At 38.8% G+C, this 18,572-nt stretch overlaps 1 protein-coding gene and 1 long non-coding RNA gene across 5 annotated transcripts in view; one reads left to right on the forward strand and one right to left on the reverse strand.

The window, feature by feature from the left end:
- TRMT9B (tRNA methyltransferase 9B (putative)) overlaps window positions 1-18,572 on the reverse strand; it is a 114,850-nt gene that overhangs the window by 18,659 nt on the left and 77,619 nt on the right. For 2 of the 4 annotated variants that reach the window (XM_035326385.1, XM_035326384.1), the window contains one exon: window positions 14,519-14,679. Coding sequence is in view for 2 of the 4 variants with exons in the window: in XM_035326382.1 (XP_035182273.1) it covers window positions 7,023-7,255 (233 nt within the window). In the remaining 2 variants the exon portion in view is untranslated. Of the gene's footprint in view, window positions 1-6,840; window positions 7,275-14,518; window positions 14,680-18,572 lie in introns of those variants that run through there. The other 2 variants (XM_035326382.1, XM_035326383.1) reach the window with 2 other exon arrangements.
- The window catches only part of LOC118167140, a 43,127-nt gene continuing 31,051 nt past the window's right edge, over window positions 6,497-18,572 (forward strand). Inside the window, exons 1-2 of the long non-coding RNA XR_004750962.1 lie at window positions 6,497-6,560; window positions 17,136-18,459. This is a non-coding gene — a long non-coding RNA (uncharacterized LOC118167140). The remainder of the gene's footprint in view (window positions 6,561-17,135; window positions 18,460-18,572) is intronic.

Raw genomic sequence — 18,572 nt, forward strand, 5'->3', positions numbered from 1 at the left:
GATGGGTATTGTATCTTCAGACCTTCCAGGGCACATCAGCACATAACCCATTCCCCAGATGGAGAGAACACAGTCCCTCTTGCCTAGGACAGTCCAAGCACTGCTTCTAGCTTTTCTGCAGCCACAGATCACAGTAAGGGGAACAGCATGTAGGAGAAGGTTAAAGCAGAGGGAAGAGAGAGAATAGAATTACAGCTTGGAAAGCAAAACTTGGAAGAATTTTCACTTCACTGTAATTTTGCAGGAGAGTGTATGATGTTCTGAGCTTGTTTTTTTGTTTTGTTTTTTTGTTGTTGTTGTTGTTTTGTTTTTGTTTGTTTGTTTTTTCTGATTTTGAAGGTAAATGCAAATTGCCTTACAATCTTTGTTTGTGGATCTATCTCAGCCTGGGGTTGGCTATGAAACAGAAGCACACCAGTTCTCGCTCCCATGATAGTAAACACTGTGGACTGAAGAGTATTTTTGCAAACATCCAATACAGTAATTTGTATAATACACTTAAGTCTATTGATCTATACATTACTTAACTGTAAAATACATAGGTTGTAAAAGATATATACCAATGGGATTTTCTAGTCAAATATATTGTTCCTTAGCCTTTTCATACAGATTCATCAACAAGAAAGGACCATGAAAGCAGTAAATATGTTCATTAAGCATCCCTCTATTAGCAATGGTTAAACTAACTGCAAATGCTATCCCTTCTTATTTTCTTGAGTGACAATAAAATAAGATATAAGAGGTTTCTGCTTTTTTTCATATCTGACATAGTCTAAAATGTGGCCTACAAAGCTGAATTCAAGCAACTTCATGTTTTGACGTCATATGTGATGAAAATCATGCTAACCAAAGCCTTAAATCTGCTTAGGCCCAACAGTGATAGATAGCCCCACAGCTGATAGACTTCAGTGCATATGCTATTTGTTAAATCTATTTCTTCTGTAACACCTGAACATACTGGCACTGCAGACGGAATTAAGAACTGAACAAATACACTGATTTGCCTCCTAGTGTTTGCCAAGCCTTTGCCAGACCTCCAGACTCCTTCAAAGATCGACATATAGCCACAAAGCCTAACATCCAACCAGTTCTTGAAGACAAATTATGTGACTTTGTCTTACACAAAATGAAGAAGCATTAAAAATGATTTTTTTTTTCCCAGATTTGACTGAAATTGAGAGGTAATATTGTGAATGTGGAGGTAGAAGGCAACTTGAATGAAGATCATGAAATAAGAGTCCATTAGTCTTAGAAGTATAATGAAAGATACAAGCAAAATCATACAAAATGTGGAAATTAATGAAAATTAATGAGTATTGAATAATATACATATAAAAAAAAATGAAAAAGCTAAGGCCTAGAATGAGAAACTAACCGTCACAGAACAGAGTAATTAGAAGTTTTCTGTATAGACATTAGAAAAGAAAGGAGGACCTGGAAAGATTTGGTCTACTACTTAGCAGGAAGAAAAATCTAATAAGGAATGCCAAGAAGGCCAAAGTATTAAGTATCCTTTATTCTTCATCTTCATTTTCCAGGTCAATTATTGCCAAAAAACTAATACTGTTAACAACAGTGACGAAGGGAAAAGAACTTAGGTTTGAATAGGAACAGAATAGATTTGATCTTCTAAAACAAGTTTGGGGTTTTGAAAACTGGGTTTTGAAAACAACTAGCCTAATAAACAGTACTTAAGGAATTGGTTGCACCAACCTCAGATTAGCCAGTCTTGGAGCAGGTACAAGTCCCTGGTTTCATGACATTCTCATAAACAAATTAGGCACAGTTGGTTCAGATTAAATTGCAGTATACTTTGATACTGGTTGGAAGAGAGTATTTGGAGTGTAGTCACCAACAATTCAGTATGACACTGGAAGGATACCCTGAGCAGATCTGTTCAGGAGTGTGTTTTGAATACTGCTCAGTAATTTCTTTGCATGGTGGATTAGACTAGCATCCCATCTGCAGATGGACCAAACTGACAGGGGTTCAAATGGATTGGATGACAGTACTAGGTAGAATGAAAGTGTTTTGACAGACTGAGAAAGATGAAAGCAAAGTATTCCATTTAGATAAGAATAATCAATTGTAAAAGCAAAGGCTAAGGGAGGCAGGAGGGAAAGACTGGCAGCAGTTCTACAGAAGTGGATCTAGGCATTATGACATTTCACAGAATTAACACCATGCATATGATAGTGTTATGGTGTTTTCTGCAACATACTGTTGCAAAAAGAAAAAAAAAAAAAAAAGAAAAAAAAAGAATACTAGCACACAGAACACACAGAAATAGGGCAGATACTTGCAAGTTACATAAAATAATCCTACTACATTTAGCACTGCTGATGTATCACTTTGAGTATTATGTCCAATTTTGAGCAAGAACGATGTGGAATCATTGGAAATAGTGCAGAAGAGAACAAGGATCAGAGATCACTGTAAATCCCTAAGAGATTAGAAATCAATTAAACCTCTGGGGAAGACAGTTGCTTTAAATTGTTTGTCCAGAACAAAAGAGAACAAGGGAGGATATAAAACCTTCTTCTCACACAAGAAGAACTATTTCAAAGAGGGAAGGCAATAATATGTTTTTCACAACAAAGCGTAGATGAAATATAGTGGGCTTAAACTACAGCAAGGAAAATATGGGTAAGATTTTAAAACAATGAAAAGGATTGAAAATCACTGGAAATTATTCTGAATTGGGTGGGCTATGGTGCCTCCATCAATGAGGTCTTAAAAACATAAGTTAGTTAAGGACCTGTCAGGAAATACATTGATATAATAGATGCAGTTTTGGGGGAGAGACACAATGCCCCAACATCTAGCTTTGTGATTCCGTGTGTCTACGATTACTGATCTTTGCAAGTATGAAACTTGAATTTTTCAAGTTATAAGCAAGATTTCAGTTAACTGCTGTAGAAAAACAAAAATGAAAAGCTGAAAGGATGCTTCACAATGTTTATTACTCTTTAGCACAGGGGTTGTTTTTGCAACTAAATTAGTAAAGATATTAAACTAATTTCCTCTTGAGTTACAGTTGTTTTTTTTTTATTTCCTAAGAGCTCTGCATCAGTATCTCGCTCCCCCAGTCCTGCTACAGTACTTATAGGCTTTAACTATAGCTATTTTCTCTTCCTGGTCACTGTATCTCTCAAATACTTGTAAACAGTTATTTTGTCTTCTCTCCCTTATTTAACAGTTAACCAGGCAGTAAATATTTAATAATTTTCACTCTTCCTGATGAATCAACCTAGGTGGTCATTTCTGAGTATTGTTGTTCTCTGTATCCTATCCATAAGTCTCTATTCTTCGTGCCAAACCATAATCACAGAAATATTTGATTTCCTAATGTCATCTCACAATTCTGGAATTATAGCCTTCTAAATTCCTTCTGTTTCCGCACACTCTGGGTTTGCATTTAGAGTAGTATTTCCAGATGGATTAGTTTTAATTTATGCAGTATAATTCTCCTTTTCTTCCTGTCCATAATGTTCATCACTGTTGGTATTTAAATTGTACTTGGTGCTACACACAAAGCCTCCCAAATTAAAACAATTTACAAACTGATTTAAGACATTCCATTACTTGGAGATACTTGTTCTGCTGAAACCTAGTATCTTAGAGACAGAAAGATAAGCAGCACATTACCAAACAGGATCTGAAATTAAGGCCATCAATGGTTACCTTTGATCCTAAAATTAAATATAAAATATTGCCTAATTAATTACAGTAATTACAGAACTACTAAGTGGATTCTCTTCATTTTTTTTTTAAATAAATTACTCCTGATTATTGCTCGCTAATTATAACTGACTATATGATTTTGTATCTTAAAATATCTGTATTTGTATTCAGTAAACAAATGTATTCAGTATTCATTATACTGTCTAAATATAGGTTTTTTTCTTTCTTTTTTTCTAATTGTTAGTCATAGGAAGTCATGTGCTTATATTTGCTTTCTTGAAAAAGAAAAGGTGTCATTTATGAGTTTAAGGCTACTGTTCCAAGATAAAAGTGTACCTTAAGCACAATCTAATAGTATTTGGGTGCTTATGTAGTGGACAAAGACATCTGAAGATAGAACAGTAATCCTATCAGGACTTAGAGGTAGGCCCACAGGAAGAAAATTTGTGTTCTGTTGTTACTATATGGTCAAGGTGTAACCCCCATAAGGTGTCTGGCCAGTGTCACAGACACAGGTTCTTCTAGTAGAAGCTGTAGGAGACTGAGAAGCGTGAAGGCTTAGCATCCCAGCATGCAAAATCCCTAGATGAGATCCTTTATTTCCATAAATCACCAGAGTTTTTCTGGAAGATTGTTCCATTTTAAATGCCTTACAGTATGAGTGATACCTTTTTACGTAGCTTGGTATTTTTAAGCCTACTATTCTAATGTAAAAAAAAAAAAAAAAAAAAAAACATTTACACAAAGCATTTTTTTCCTGTTCTGCATGGAAAGGAAAAACTGTGGTGATCCCTGAGGGAGCTGAAATTTCATATACACACTGCTAAAGTTCTCCATTAGGAAAATATTTGAATGCCATTTATCTTTCTAGATGCAAATGATTTTATTTTTCTTAAAAACATTTTTTTTTGAAATTATATTATGATGGAGAAGAAGAGTTAATATCTACAAAAATCATAATCTAGAACATCACTAGAAATATTGTCTCACAAGAACTTTGGTCCATAAATAATATATTTTTCTGAAATGATTACATGTAGATCTGAATGTAAAGTTTTCTTCAAAATGAAATTTTTTTTCAATAGCAAAACACAAACCAGAATATACCAGTGCCTTTAGCCCAATTGTATTATGTCAAAACTTTTACAGGAAAAAGAAATCAGGCAGGACTGTGTCCATGAATTTTACTCAATGAAATAAAGTTATGATGCAAATATTAATTTTCTTTTTCAATAGTTAGACTTCACTTTTTTTTCCCCAGTAATTCAGTTGATATTTCCATCTCCTTCTATGAAGAACCATACATTAAGTTTTATGAAGAACCAGTGTCTCCACTGCTAAGCACTTCTAAACAAAAGGAGTTCATTTTTCACTTTAAAAATGATTGAAAATTATTCCATAAGCATATAAAAGTCAGAAGGACTTTTTCAGTGTCTTAAAACTTTACAAATTAAAGAACCATACAGACCTCCAGCCATGGTTTTCAGCTACACTGGGTTATTCTGTATCTATCATTACTTATAAACATGTCCATGTAGGTCCTGGTACTGCAAAGACACGGATATCTGCTTAACCTCACGCACTGTAAATCATCCCACTGACCTCAGGTAGCCTGTTAATAATAGCTAAAGGTAGGAATGTGCATGCAACTTTTTGCAGGACTGAGCCTTATGCTGTTTGTGCCGTCCCATATTCTTCTGGTTCATCCATCCAGAACGGATGGCAGAATACCTGCAAACCAGAATGTTTGCATGGGAAGTGTTTGTCATCTGTCCCTTCACACAGGGCTGATTTCAAACTCTGAACTGACTTTATAAGCTCATTTGTGGATTTATGTTTGTCTTATCTCAGAAAAATGTTGAAAATGAGGAAGAGTTACTTGTATTTTTTTCTTCCCACCCAATTCAGTTTAGCATTATATATACATCCAAAAATATTTTATCCCTTTGAAGGTCTCCTTGCCAGAGGCAGTAAACTGCACAGCCGCAGCTACCTACATGTATCTAATTTGCCCAAAATGCACATCTCCGTTACACAGCAGCAGCACCACTGAAATACCTGTGTGCAATCCATTGCAAAATCATGATGTGGGAAAGGAAACAGTAAATAAAAATGCACTGCTTCAAAGAGGCGCTCTATAAATAGCATATAAGACTGAAATAAATATATCGATATACTAGACTGAAAATAAATTACAAAAATGAAACCCAGTCCCCCCATGGGCTCCATTACGGGGCATTAAAAAGTCCCAAGAGGACCTTTTTGGTTGCTGATGCAGAGACTGCTCCATGTTTTTCCTCTCTCTTTCTCAAGTTTCTGCTCAAAATCCTCAACTCCAGAAGCACACCACCCAAACAACTGTACCAGCAGGGAATGGCATGCCGTGCACTACAACAACGCAGCACTATTGTTGGAATAATTCTGCTCCTGCTTTCTTTGCACAAGAAAAGGAGCAGATGACCTGACTCCCTGAGCACTGGCTGCTCCCACTGGCATTCGGTGGGGATGAAAATCCCTTTACAAACATTCTTTAAACAGTGAACACTAAGGGCTCTTCGTGGGTTTACAAAGGCAGTGCTTAGGTATTTCCAATATTATGGGAGATGAGAACATGATAAACTATTAAGACTCAGGATTGCTCGAGATCATTGCTTAGGACTGTTTGCCAATTCACAGCGCATTCTTCATTTTTAATTAAGCAGGCAACCATAGAGAAACTTATTATTTCTGTTGAAAATTCCCCGCACGTCTCCTGAAAACTACCCTTCCCAACTGCTGCTGCCAAATTCAGCACCAGCAGCCGTGCTAGATGCTAGCACTGACTGCGAGCCACGGCCCCACTCAATTAAAATGGGGAGGATGGAGGATGAGGGGGGGTAAGTTAAATCTCGAAATCCTTCCGTCCCGGAGTGGGCCAGGGGCTCGACGGGCAGCGTTTTCAGAGGACCACCTCAACACCCCAAACCTGAGATGCCAGCAATCAGGGCGCTATTTTCTTATTTATTTTTTTTTTTTTTAAAAAAATGTATTATTATTATTATTTGGTCCCTTCATCCTCCCCTTTTTCCCACCCCGAGGCCAGCCTCTGTGGGGATGAAGGGGGGAGGCTGCCCTCCGTGCTCCGAGCATCCCCCCACCTCCCCCCCGGCTCCTTACCTGCACCCGCGGGGCGGCGGCGGCTGCATCCCGCCGCGGAGGCGGCGCTTGGCCGGGCCGGGCCGAGTAGTGCCGGGCCGGGGGGGGGGGTTTGGGGGAGCCCCGGTTCTCTACCCCGGCACGGCCCCGCTCCCCCTTCCCCGCCCTCCCCCGGCATAACAGATATTAACTCTTCTCCTTACGGTCTCATCTCCCAGGCGCCTTCCTGCAGAGGCACAGAGGAGGGTGGTGCTGATGGAGAGGGAGGTGGGGACGGGGGGAAGCCGCCCGGGGATAACACGCCATCAGCCCTTGCTGGGGTAAAGGTTAGGCTCGGGGTAACCTTTCCGAGTGCCCTCAAGGTTTTCCCATCTAGAGAGTCTATCCCGGCACCCCTGCCTGTTCCAGGAGTTGAAAAATGGCAGGTTGGTTCCATACTTTCAGATATTTAGCCACATCCAGCCCAGTGCCCAGGATCCCAATAGTTTTAATACTACAAGGCAAAGAGCTAGACCTGTCCCGGGAATTTATAATTTCTGTGTTAGGTTACAGATAGATACAGAAAGAGGAGCACAAAAATACTATGAGCCACTCTTACAGGCAGGGAACACAGCGCAGCATCACACCAAGTACAGAAGGTACTGAAGTATTATTTTATTTTGACAAGCCCACCTGAACCAAAAAAAACAACACTAGCAGTTGAAGAGTATAAGAAAAAGCTGAGAAAAACTACACTGAAGACATATGAAGATAATATTCTATTCAATATACCAAAGCCACAGAGAAACCTTTAAGTTCATGGTCTCTGTTATCAAGATACTCAACAGTCAGGGCAATCAGCTAAGTCACAGTTAACCTTCTTAACTCCTCCAAAGAGCTTTGACTGATTTATAAGGCATGACTGTCCTTTACAAAGATTGTGTCGACTTGCACCCTGCTGTTCCATGCCTGCTAATTTTATCCTGTAATTTTGTGTCAGCTAAACTGACTGGTATGGACAAATTAGGGTCTGCCATTCCCCAGTTCCCTCAGATGCCATCATATTTGTTGCATATCTACCTTCAGGTACCACAGCTGATTTCAGGAAAAGGCTACATCGTTCAGTACCTCCAGTAAATTTGTACCTGAGTTTCCTAAAAATTCCTCAAGTGTAAATACCATCTGGTCCTTGTAATGTATTGACATAATTATTGACTGGCTTTAAAACCTCTTCAGTTTGAAAAAACTGCCTCTTATAAAAAGATTCTGATGTAGACTCTCCGAAAACTCCTCCATAGTGAATTCATGCAGCCTTTCCCCTCAGGAACTAATCTTTTCTGGGCACTCTTTAAAACCATGATTATCTGCTGGTCCTATAGACTCTGTGGCAGACTTCCTGCTTCTGATGCATTTGAATTAGATGTTAGTCATGTAGCTTAATGCACTTTAGGAAAAAAAAAAAAAAAAAAGAACAAGCACACAGGTATTATGGACTCAGCATGGTACACAAATATATGCAGAATAAAAATAGAATACTTTTTCCTTCTTAGTAGTAGGCATCTATAATTGTACAAGAAATTGCACTCCTTAACAACCCCTCCTCCCTGAACAGTTACAAGATCTCATCAAAATCAGTTTTTTTCTGTATTAAAAAAGATTTAGGTCACTAAATTAAGTGGCCAAAGGTTGGGAAAGCCAGAAGGCTACCCACGAAACCTTAATTCAGACCTCTTGTGCATGTGCATTGCAACTCTGTACTTAATTATGAGCTTGTCTGCATAACACCAGGCTCCATTTGGAGCATTTGAAATTATGTAGTGGCAAGCATGTGAGACTGGCTAATTAGGTCTCCTCCTGTGTTCCATCCATTTATTCCTTTGCTTTCTAGGGTCTCTTTTCTGCCTATCCCTTGTCATCTCTCATGTGGAAACGTCTCTTTGCCTCATCTGCCTGAAACTCTTACCCTTAGTTAAGCACTTTACTAGAGAATCAGGCAACAATTTTTACTTTGGGGTCTCAGAGATTGCTAATTATTCCTTCAAAGGATACTTGTCATTTTTCTCCAAACGCAGAAAAAGAAACGAAGATGAAAGGAGAACAAAGGAAGAAACAGAGTGGAAAACAAATAAAAGTTTACAGGCTGAAGCAGAAGGAAAATAAGGAATTAAGGTCAGTCTACACATTATCATAGAGCTGCTTTCTTCCAAGGTACCAGCTCTCAAATTACCAGCTTTACAGACAGAGACAGTTGTAGATGAAAGCAAAAGGAAGGCATTCAGTTCCCTGCTGTCTTTGAGGGGAAGGATCACACTGTATTTATAAATAATGCCACACTGACTCAGTAGACATCCTGGCAAACTGCTGAACTTTTGTTTTAATTTGTGACAAAATGTTGCTATCAACAGATAGTCAGTTAACAGCTATATTGATAATCAGTTGATATCTGGCTCTCTTGCCATTAGGCCTCAACAATGAAAGCCATTGTTTCCTTTCGGTGCTTGGCATTACAAAGGCTTTTCACTTTTCAGAGGATTACTTTTAATGGAGATACTTGACATGGAGCCATGAGCTAATAACTTACACCTTTGGCAGGTGAATTTGGCCTTCGCACAAAATTACAATGTTTTCTTCAAATCGTAATGTTGTTTAAAAGAGTTTTCCAGTAGAATTAACAAAGACTGGAACCAATGGCGTTTGTGATATTATCCAGATGTAGTAAGTTAGCATTATTGCTGTGGAGTAAAAGAAGCAGTATTTCCACTTCACTGGAAAATTTTGGCCTGAAAGAATAATTATCCAATATTCTTTTTCTTGCACATGAAAATTAAAAGAAAATTTGTTCTAGAAAAGTATACTGTTTCCTAAATGAAGTGGAGTCTCTGAAGCCTTAAGTTCCCTTAAGCTTTAAATATAAGCAGAAGATTGCCAGTCAATCCCAGTAACACAAGACTCACATTTTCAAAAATGGTACTTACTGTCCTGAGAGCTTCAGTATTTAGAAGCTTCCTGGCCCTTCCCCATGTGTTTTCTTTGCAATCATTAGCAATAGAAACTTGATTTCTTGGATAAAAGTTATGATTCTCTGCTTATTTGCTTCCAGGAGTTTTAATAATAATAAATACCATTACATTTGTGGCAATACTGTGTGCTGGGTCACAATGCAGAGTATAAGAACGCAGAACTAATTTATCGAAAGCAGAGCATGTAACTGTGTTACAGTCCAGTAAATGTAAACACTCGTGACTTCAGGGACATAACTGTAGATATTTTTTTCACATATACTTAGTATGCAGGCAAGCTCATATTGCGGGACATTTTCAATGTGTGGCCTTCATAACCTACCACACAGAGTTGCTGTGGGGATTAACTAGTTAAGATTTGTAAAGTGCTTTGAAGATTATCAAGCATTAAGTTGCATAAGTGCTAAGTACCATTATTTAATACTTAAGTATTATAACCAAGCTTTACAGGCCAGCTCATGTTCACCTTACTAGCACAAGTCTTTGTGATTTCAATACAGATGTTGCAAGAGGTAAAGCAAGCAGAACTGACCATAAGAGAATTTCCTTTCTTGTTTCACAGTCAGAGACTGATGTAAGATACAACTGCACAGGTGTTACAGTTAGAGACTAATCAAAAAATTAATATGAAAGGCAACAGTACATCCAAGAAATCCACATAAGAATGCAGTGCTCCTTAAGGTGCCAGTTCCTCACTTACTGTGTCCTAACTTACCCAAGGAGACCTACTAACTATTTTCCAGGAAGCACAGTCCCAGACCTCAAATCCATAAATCGACCAAATACAACACTGCTATCAGCTGAAAACATTGCCAAGTGACAGTAAGGGTGGGTAAAATCTGCACACCAATAAGTCATACTGCATACATATTGTAGCTTTGACTTAAACCAATTATAAAACTAGTTAAGTCAAAAGACAGAGAAAATAAAAATCTTTATCAATCATATTGAGAACTTCTGCTTTGATGCAGGTTTTTCGTTGAATTTTGTTTTGGTATCATCTTTCCCCTCCCTTGTTTTGTAATGTCAGTTTTCAGAAGCAGAAGTTTGAGAAGTTTGGGTGGATTTTCTGGTGGTTTTTGTTTGTTTGTTTGTTTGTTTTTGTTTTGTACATATATGTGTGTGTGTGGTATCAAAGAGACAGAGCATTTGTTAATAAAATAACAACGCCAACCAGAAACAACATGAAATAATTTTGTGCCTAACTATGCTGGACACAGATGAACACAAGTGTTTCAGGACTGTTGACATCCCCACACAATACATGTTGGGGTGGCATGTTGTCAGACATTGAGCTGCATTCCAATATCCTGAAGCAATAAAATCCTACTTGGCAGGCAGTGAAGAAGAGTTGGATTTATTTACCTTATAAGGACTAATTACTATTCAATGGCAGTCTCTTTACAAGACAAAACACTCTGCTTAAATTCCTTGCCTCTGCAAAAAGTGACATTTCACAAGGACAGCCTTTTCAAGCATTTGCATTTGTGTGGCTAAGAATAAAGATTACTTTCCTGTAGTGTTTTGGCATTTTGATCTGAATTGAAGCATATAATAAAAATGCACTTCGCTGAATGTTCAAGTATGAACTGAAATTCAGTTCCAGAGAAAAATAAAGGTAAAAGAAGGCAAACAGAGAGTGAAAAGTGCACTTCTGTAGTAGATGCTGATCCTTGTCCTTCCCTGGGTTGAGGAAGTTGCAGGCCTCTAATGCTCATACTATTCTTTGGAATACAAACTCTGCTTCCTGCATTAAGATATTAACAATCATCATGTCACAGGAGATCAAATTATTTGTCCCCAAACACAGAAAAAGTTCATGAAGAAGCCCCAGAACTCAACATAGTGTTCTAGATGCTGACCTCCATCCCAGACTGCTTTAGCTTTTCAACCTAGAAACAACTTAAGTAGACTAGAACAATGGGTAAACATCATTCAGAGAAAAAAATGGCTATGCATGGTGGCAAATTTTATTCTACACCCTTTATTAACAGGGTCTTGCCAATCTTTTGACTGGATATCTCAGGAGATGTGGGAAACCAGAGTTTGTATGCTTCCTTCAGACTCTGCTGATTAAGCTCTGAAGTGCTCACAGAGAGATTTAGGGGATCTTTGTTCTGCTCAGGACTTGCAGGTTTTCCAGTGCTTTATATAAGACTCCACTCACCCCTGCAGTTGCTCTCACCTCAGTATCACAGTTAGGCAAGAAAAGCAACTCAGCTGTAATGTTCTTTTTTTTTTTTTTTTTTGTATTTTCAAAAACCTTTTTATTGTATTTCCTTATTGCCTTCTTTTTATTTAGAGAGTCTTAAATCATACAATGGCAACTACTCATTATTCATTTTGGATGCAAATTATGGGTTACTTATGCTGTTGCTCATACCAACAGCAAACTGCTTGACCTATATTAGTATTCTTAATGCTCATTTTGGCAGAAGTAAAATTTCTGTGTTTCTGAAAGGTTACCAGGTGCATTACAAATCTAGTTAGAATTTGAACAAAATACATCTGGGTCTTTTGACAACTGAGTTACTGGGTTTGAAAGATACAATGACTGCTATCAATATCACCTACAGTACAGCACATGATGCTCACATTTTGGAAATAGGTGTATGTGGCTCAGCTGTCATGTGATTTTAGTATATTGAGGAAGATTGAAACACTGCAGAAACAAAACTATTAACAAGTGTTTTTGAATGTTGCTTAAAACCAGCATCTATTATACAGTACTGAAATAAAGTCTTTTCTGGTAAGCTGTCACTATGGCATTTATGAGGAATTTTATTGTTCAAATACACCAGTGGGAACAAAGACGGATTTATCAGTTACCTAATTTTTCTGTTCTTGTTCTACTATCCACTGAGCAAAAAACAAACAGTGGATGCTTGTCTTAAGACTATTTGGTAGCAAACACTGGAGTTGCTTAGTGTAAATTATGTAACAATCTTTGGTAAAATTGACCAGACAAGGCAAACAAATTACTAAGATTAAACTAAAGCAGGTTTTCTGTGTTGTCTGTGACATCACACCAACTGTAGCTGTGTTACTACTTCTGCTTCATTTAGAAAATTGTGGTGATTATGAGAATGATATTAAACACAATGGATCACCACTCCAGCCTGGTACATCAAGTAATCCCCTGCTGCTGTGTGCAAAAACACTTGCCTCCTTACTGCCAAGGATGTAACTCTTCAGTCTTCATGGGGCCACTCCAACAAGAAAATATAAGATTTTTTTGATAGGAATTAAACAACTTACATTATCAACCATTTGAATCTTATGGATAAAAGCTGCAAACATGCCTCTTAATGCAATGGAATCAAGATTCAAGGCAAGAGTATAGCAAGGACTTATGCTTTTTTTTTTTTTTTTTTCCCTCAAAACTCAGTTCTCCTTTCTTTAACTGTACATAAACTTCAAGGTTGGATATCCATATATGAATATAAGACTTTTCCTAAATTTGGAAGGATTTTACATAGACTATGAAATTTTTTGTGGGATAGATAGACCTCCTGTCTGGGCCAATTTTAAGAAAATTCTGTCTGCAAAAAGTAAATAGCTTTTTTACAAGCACTCAGGAATAATTCTATTGTTTTGAAAAGCAAAAGATTTTATCCTCCTCAAGAAAATATCACATAGGACTAACAAATGCTAGTTCATCCATGGTGGATTTGGAATTTTTTATACAGAATTATTTTAGCCAATACATACTAAAATCTCTGAGGTTTTAAGGAGACACCATAACTAACTCTAGCAGGATTACACTGTGCACTCAGTAGATATTGCCGACTGTATTGTGCTGCATCTATCTTTTGAAACTGGCCATTTTATGTCTACAATAACAACAGACCTGATCTCCAGTGCAGTTCCACAGTCATTCAGGGTTTGATTTAGTTGTCTAGAGCTGCACATCTATTGCCAGCAGAGATGACATACAGTAGTTGTTTCGGGTTCATGTAATTTTGGAGTTGAGGAGTGCCCGCAGCAGTTTGTGCCTGCCGAACCAGGTATCATCCAGAACCCAGAAGTGATGTTTATGCAGAGACTTCTGGAAGTACTGCTTTCCTCCCATGGTTATGGCACTGCTTACATGCAGAAATGGGAAGACTTTAATGAAAGCATTGCAAATATCTCAACAGCTGTGCAAAAGGTTCAGGTGTCCTTAGAACAAGGAATTAGCGCACATGCCATCAGTCCCTCCATGCACCACTAAAAGCCAGAGCAAATATGTCATGCTGGCAGTAGCGACATGCATCTATACAGTGAACACTATTGAAAGATGTCAAGAACAAACAAACCAAAATGCTCATCTCAACCCAGTGCACTAGGCTCTGTTTTCCCATCCATCGATGTATTTTGGTGGTGGAAGGGGGGTTAGTCTCACTGAATTCCTTCTGATCATCAAGAAGCAGAAAATATACACAACACACCCCAGTTAGACCCTCCTGTCCAAAATGCATGACAGCTAGGAAAGAAGTATTGTGTTAACTTCATGTGTGTATATTCCAGGTGTAAACATCATGATAACACAACCCAGTCTATATCCTAGATAGGGAACTTGAATATTTACCTTCTTTATTTGATTAAAGTTGTAAATTCTCTTTCCTGTATCTCTATTAGTTCATAATACCAGCAAGATCCCCCAAAATGCATAACAGAATTTTTACAGACATTCAGTTTGTCAGCCACTTTAGACTTACCCATACAGCTCACTTTCCAAAGACTTTCAGATGTCTCTTTTGGAAGCAAAATGTTGTTACAATCAATGCCACCGGACGGGAGGGGAAGTTAACATGATTTTCTGTGGATCTCACTTGGAGCTTCTAGGCTTGGAGAGAATGACCATTGACAAGAAAGGCACCTGGCATGAGGAAAATAAAGATGTGGTTAAAATGTAGTCCCCCCAAAAATCTTCGAACCAAATCAATGTCTAAAATATTTTTCTTGGGCACTAGGAGGCTTTAGGCTAGCACCTCTATATTTTGAAAGGAATTTTGAGAAAGATCTGAAGGGAAATGACTGATCAGTATCAGGAGGGACAGAAGTTAGAGGACCGTGGTCTGATATGACACATTCCAACCTTAATGATTCTATGATGATTCTATGAAATCCTAACCAGTATCCACCAAAATATTGCAGAAAGTATGCTAACACCTACACAGTTTGGACAATTGGAGCATAGTGGTTGAGCCCAGGTCCCTGATTTTATTTATTTTTTTCATTGCCAGTATAGATGTAGAGCTAGGTCCTATTTACTTGAAAAGATTCTTATGCCCTGTTTCTCTGATTCAGTTTGAGCTCAGGCATGCCCACCCCTCACAAACTAAAGCTGTGAAAGTATTGTTATAAAATAGAATTTTATTTCCAGATGCAGCACATACTACCGAGGCAATTGCTAATGGCCTTAAAGAGGTGAAAAGCTCTGAAAGCTGCTCACTTAGGGAAAGCAATGAGTTAGTTGAAAACCAGGTGGAGAAAATGGAGGTGGATTAAAGACATTGCTTTGTGCATAGAAGAACAGCATAGCAAGAACAACATTCCACTTTCCTTTTTTCTACAGTTAAAAAGTGTGTTTCTGTTTGTGTACTGTTATGATCATGTACCATTCACCATCCTCGCAGCTATTTCATCACTGTCTTAATAGTGGAATGCAACACTTACTTCCTCTGGATATGCTTACACAAAAAGTGTTTTGTTTGCTTCTACCAGTTTAACTACTGGCAGTCATACCTGCCATGTGGCTGTGCACTAGTTCTGCCCCCTGTGATGGTTTTACTCGAGTGGGCAACCGAGCTCCACCACAACCGCTCTCTCACTCCTCCCCTCCTCAAAGAGGAAGGGGGAGAAAAGACAACACAAAGAGCTCGAGGTTTGAGATGAGAATGATTTAATTAAGGAAAGGGGAATGGGGAGAAAGAGAAACAAAAGAAACAACAAGGCCGCGCGGAAGCACAGAGAGAAAGAAAAAAAAAAGTTATTCTCTACTTCCCATCAACGAGCGATGTTCGGCCACGTCCCGGGAAGCAGGGCCTCAAAACGCGTACCGGTTGTTCAGAAGAGACCCTCCCCCATGAGAGCCCCCCTTTTATTGCTCAGTGTGACATCAGGTGTTATGGAATATCCCTTTGGTTGGTTTAGGTCAGCTGCCCTGGTGATGTCCCCTCCCCATCAATTGCCCACCCCCAGCCTGCTGGCTCTTGGGGGCCTGGAAGGAGTTCTGATGTTGTGCCAGCACTATGCAGCAATAGACACAACACTGGAGTGATACCAGTGCTGTTCCAGCTATGAGTGCAGAGCACAGCACTGTGTGGGCTGCTGCAGGGAAAGGTGACTCCATCCCAGACAGACCCAACACACCCCCACAGTGAAGTTTTTTAGAACTTGATAAGCACATTCCTGCTTGTACACTTGGACAATTATACAGTTCCCCCTAAATCAGACATATTGATGATGTTTGATGATTTGTTTTGATGACTGATCTGTTTGACGATATGTTTAGTTACATGAATTGCACTACAGGTATTTCCTCACAGATTAAGAAATCCCCATGTAGGTGGCTACACAGTGGGACCTGTGTACCCGAAATATCTCCACAAGATTGGAAAATACGAGGTAGGAACTGTATGGCAGCAGCTTGTGGGTGTCTGGCAGGATCCATAAGGTCATCACAAATGGCATTAAAGTTAGACCACTAAACTTAGACCACTGGACTGAGCTCTGCTACCTTCAGTTCAGTGTCTAAGATCTCTAGTCAATATGAGATCTACTCGGACCTGTTCAGCTGGAGTTCAGAAAGCAGATCAGATGACAAAATACAAGAATGCTTAGATTTATGAGCCCTATCCTTTCCAGAAAAAAAAAATAAAATGTGGTTTTCTTTGTTGATTCCAAGTAAGAATCACAAGAACAGACTCCATCCCCAAGTTAGTACATGCTACGAACATGAGGTGCCCATTGAGATTTTTCCACTGTTTTAATAAATGCTTACACCCAACTAGAAACTTGACTTGCTTTGTTCACTATACTACATACAGATTAACTTTAAATACTTGTAGAAGCATGATTTTGTTGGGTTTTAACACAGATGTAGCCATCTCTACTGCAGCATTATTAGTTCACTTGTATTACTGCACAGTTTGCTTTAAAGCCTTTGTTCATTTATAATAATGGAAACACATTCATCAGAAATTATCAGTGCTCTTCTCCCAGAGTCGTGATATTTTGCCTAGTTTTTGTTTGGTATTGTTGCAAATAAAATGTTTTATTTTTTTATATGTGCCTTGCTTGTTCATTTCACTGTTTTCCTGTTCTAAACAGATTCTCAACCTGTACTCATCATCTAAGCATCTGAACCACTTCTGAAGCATATGACTAGTATGAGGGGTATGGCTTCTGTCAAAGTCCCATGATTCTGCCTTGCCTGTTTTGCTGTGCCCTTGCACCCCAATCTCATACCCGATGCTGGAGCTGAGTTCAGTGGACATCCCAGCCCAATTGCCCACTTGATGTAGCAGCTGGATTCAACACCGTGGCTGGAAGGTTTGGTGTGTCACCCCTTTTAAACATATCCTAAGGACTCTAAAGCTTTTCCATGAGCATGGGTGCCCTTATTCAGGAGTCTTGCAATAAAGTGGGTCTCTTGTGGAGGAAGAACATGCAAATGAACCTTTCAGGAGACTAGTTGTCAAGATCATAGGATCATCCTGTGATCAAAAAATGACTGAAAGGTTGGTCAGAATGAAGGCAGCTTATTTCTGAGGTGAATATTCACAAGGAAATGGAAAAAGGTTTCTTCCCTACACCTCCAAGCCCCAGGAGTTTTCTGATTTCTGTTTAACTTCTGAGAATTTTCAGGGCTTTGAGTAGAAGAGGTAGCAAGTTTTGAAAGTAATTGCTTCACTCAGGGAGAATATTACTGGTCTGAAACACAAACGCTTGTTGGAGGATGTTGGGCATATTCTTCATGCAACATTTTCTGGACTTAGCGACCATTATCCTGATAGGCGATTACGGATTGCCAGAGAGCAGTGCTATTCTCAGATCAGACTGCCAATTTTGTAGGATATGAAAGATAAGCAGAGACAGGGACAAGATTTTCACCATGGAGATGCCCTTCTAATCAACACTGTAGCCTTTATAACAACTTCATAATGGAAGATACAGCCAGCAAATTTTGATTTCAGCTGCCGGGAAGTTTTATCCACCTGGTCACTGTTTGGCCAGTAATATGCCACTGTTGTACTGCTTCACTGATTACCCTTGCTTCCACAAAGGAAAAGCAAGTGAAGGTGCTCATATCTAGCTGAGCCTTCTGTCAGAGATAACAGGGCTCCACAGAGAGGAAGACGACAGAGGAAAAGCACAAGTTCATCAGCTAGGAGGAGAACTACCAGTCCTGTAACACCCACAGCATCTTCTCCAAGGCACGATATCTGACACCGCCATCTGTCTGCATCTTCTTCTAACACAAGCTGTACCTTCACAGCAGAGGATGCCTTAAGTCAGCAGGCAGCCAAGGACAAGCCATGAAGTATAAAATTATATTACAGAACTGGGTGCATTCCTTTCTACTTATGCACCTACTTGTGATCATTATGCTCACTTCTGCAACAAGGAGCAACTCCTTACCACCTGGAATCAGGTAAACAAATAATTTAAAAATCTTTGAATATTTGACATTTTGTACAAAGTCTGTCAGAGAGCATTTGAAACATATTCATTTATATTCCACATATATCAATTACTGCTTTCTCT

The sequence above is a fragment of the Oxyura jamaicensis genome, chromosome 4, assembly GCF_011077185.1.
Source record: "Oxyura jamaicensis isolate SHBP4307 breed ruddy duck chromosome 4, BPBGC_Ojam_1.0, whole genome shotgun sequence".
Classification (NCBI taxonomy): domain Eukaryota; kingdom Metazoa; phylum Chordata; class Aves; order Anseriformes; family Anatidae; genus Oxyura; species Oxyura jamaicensis.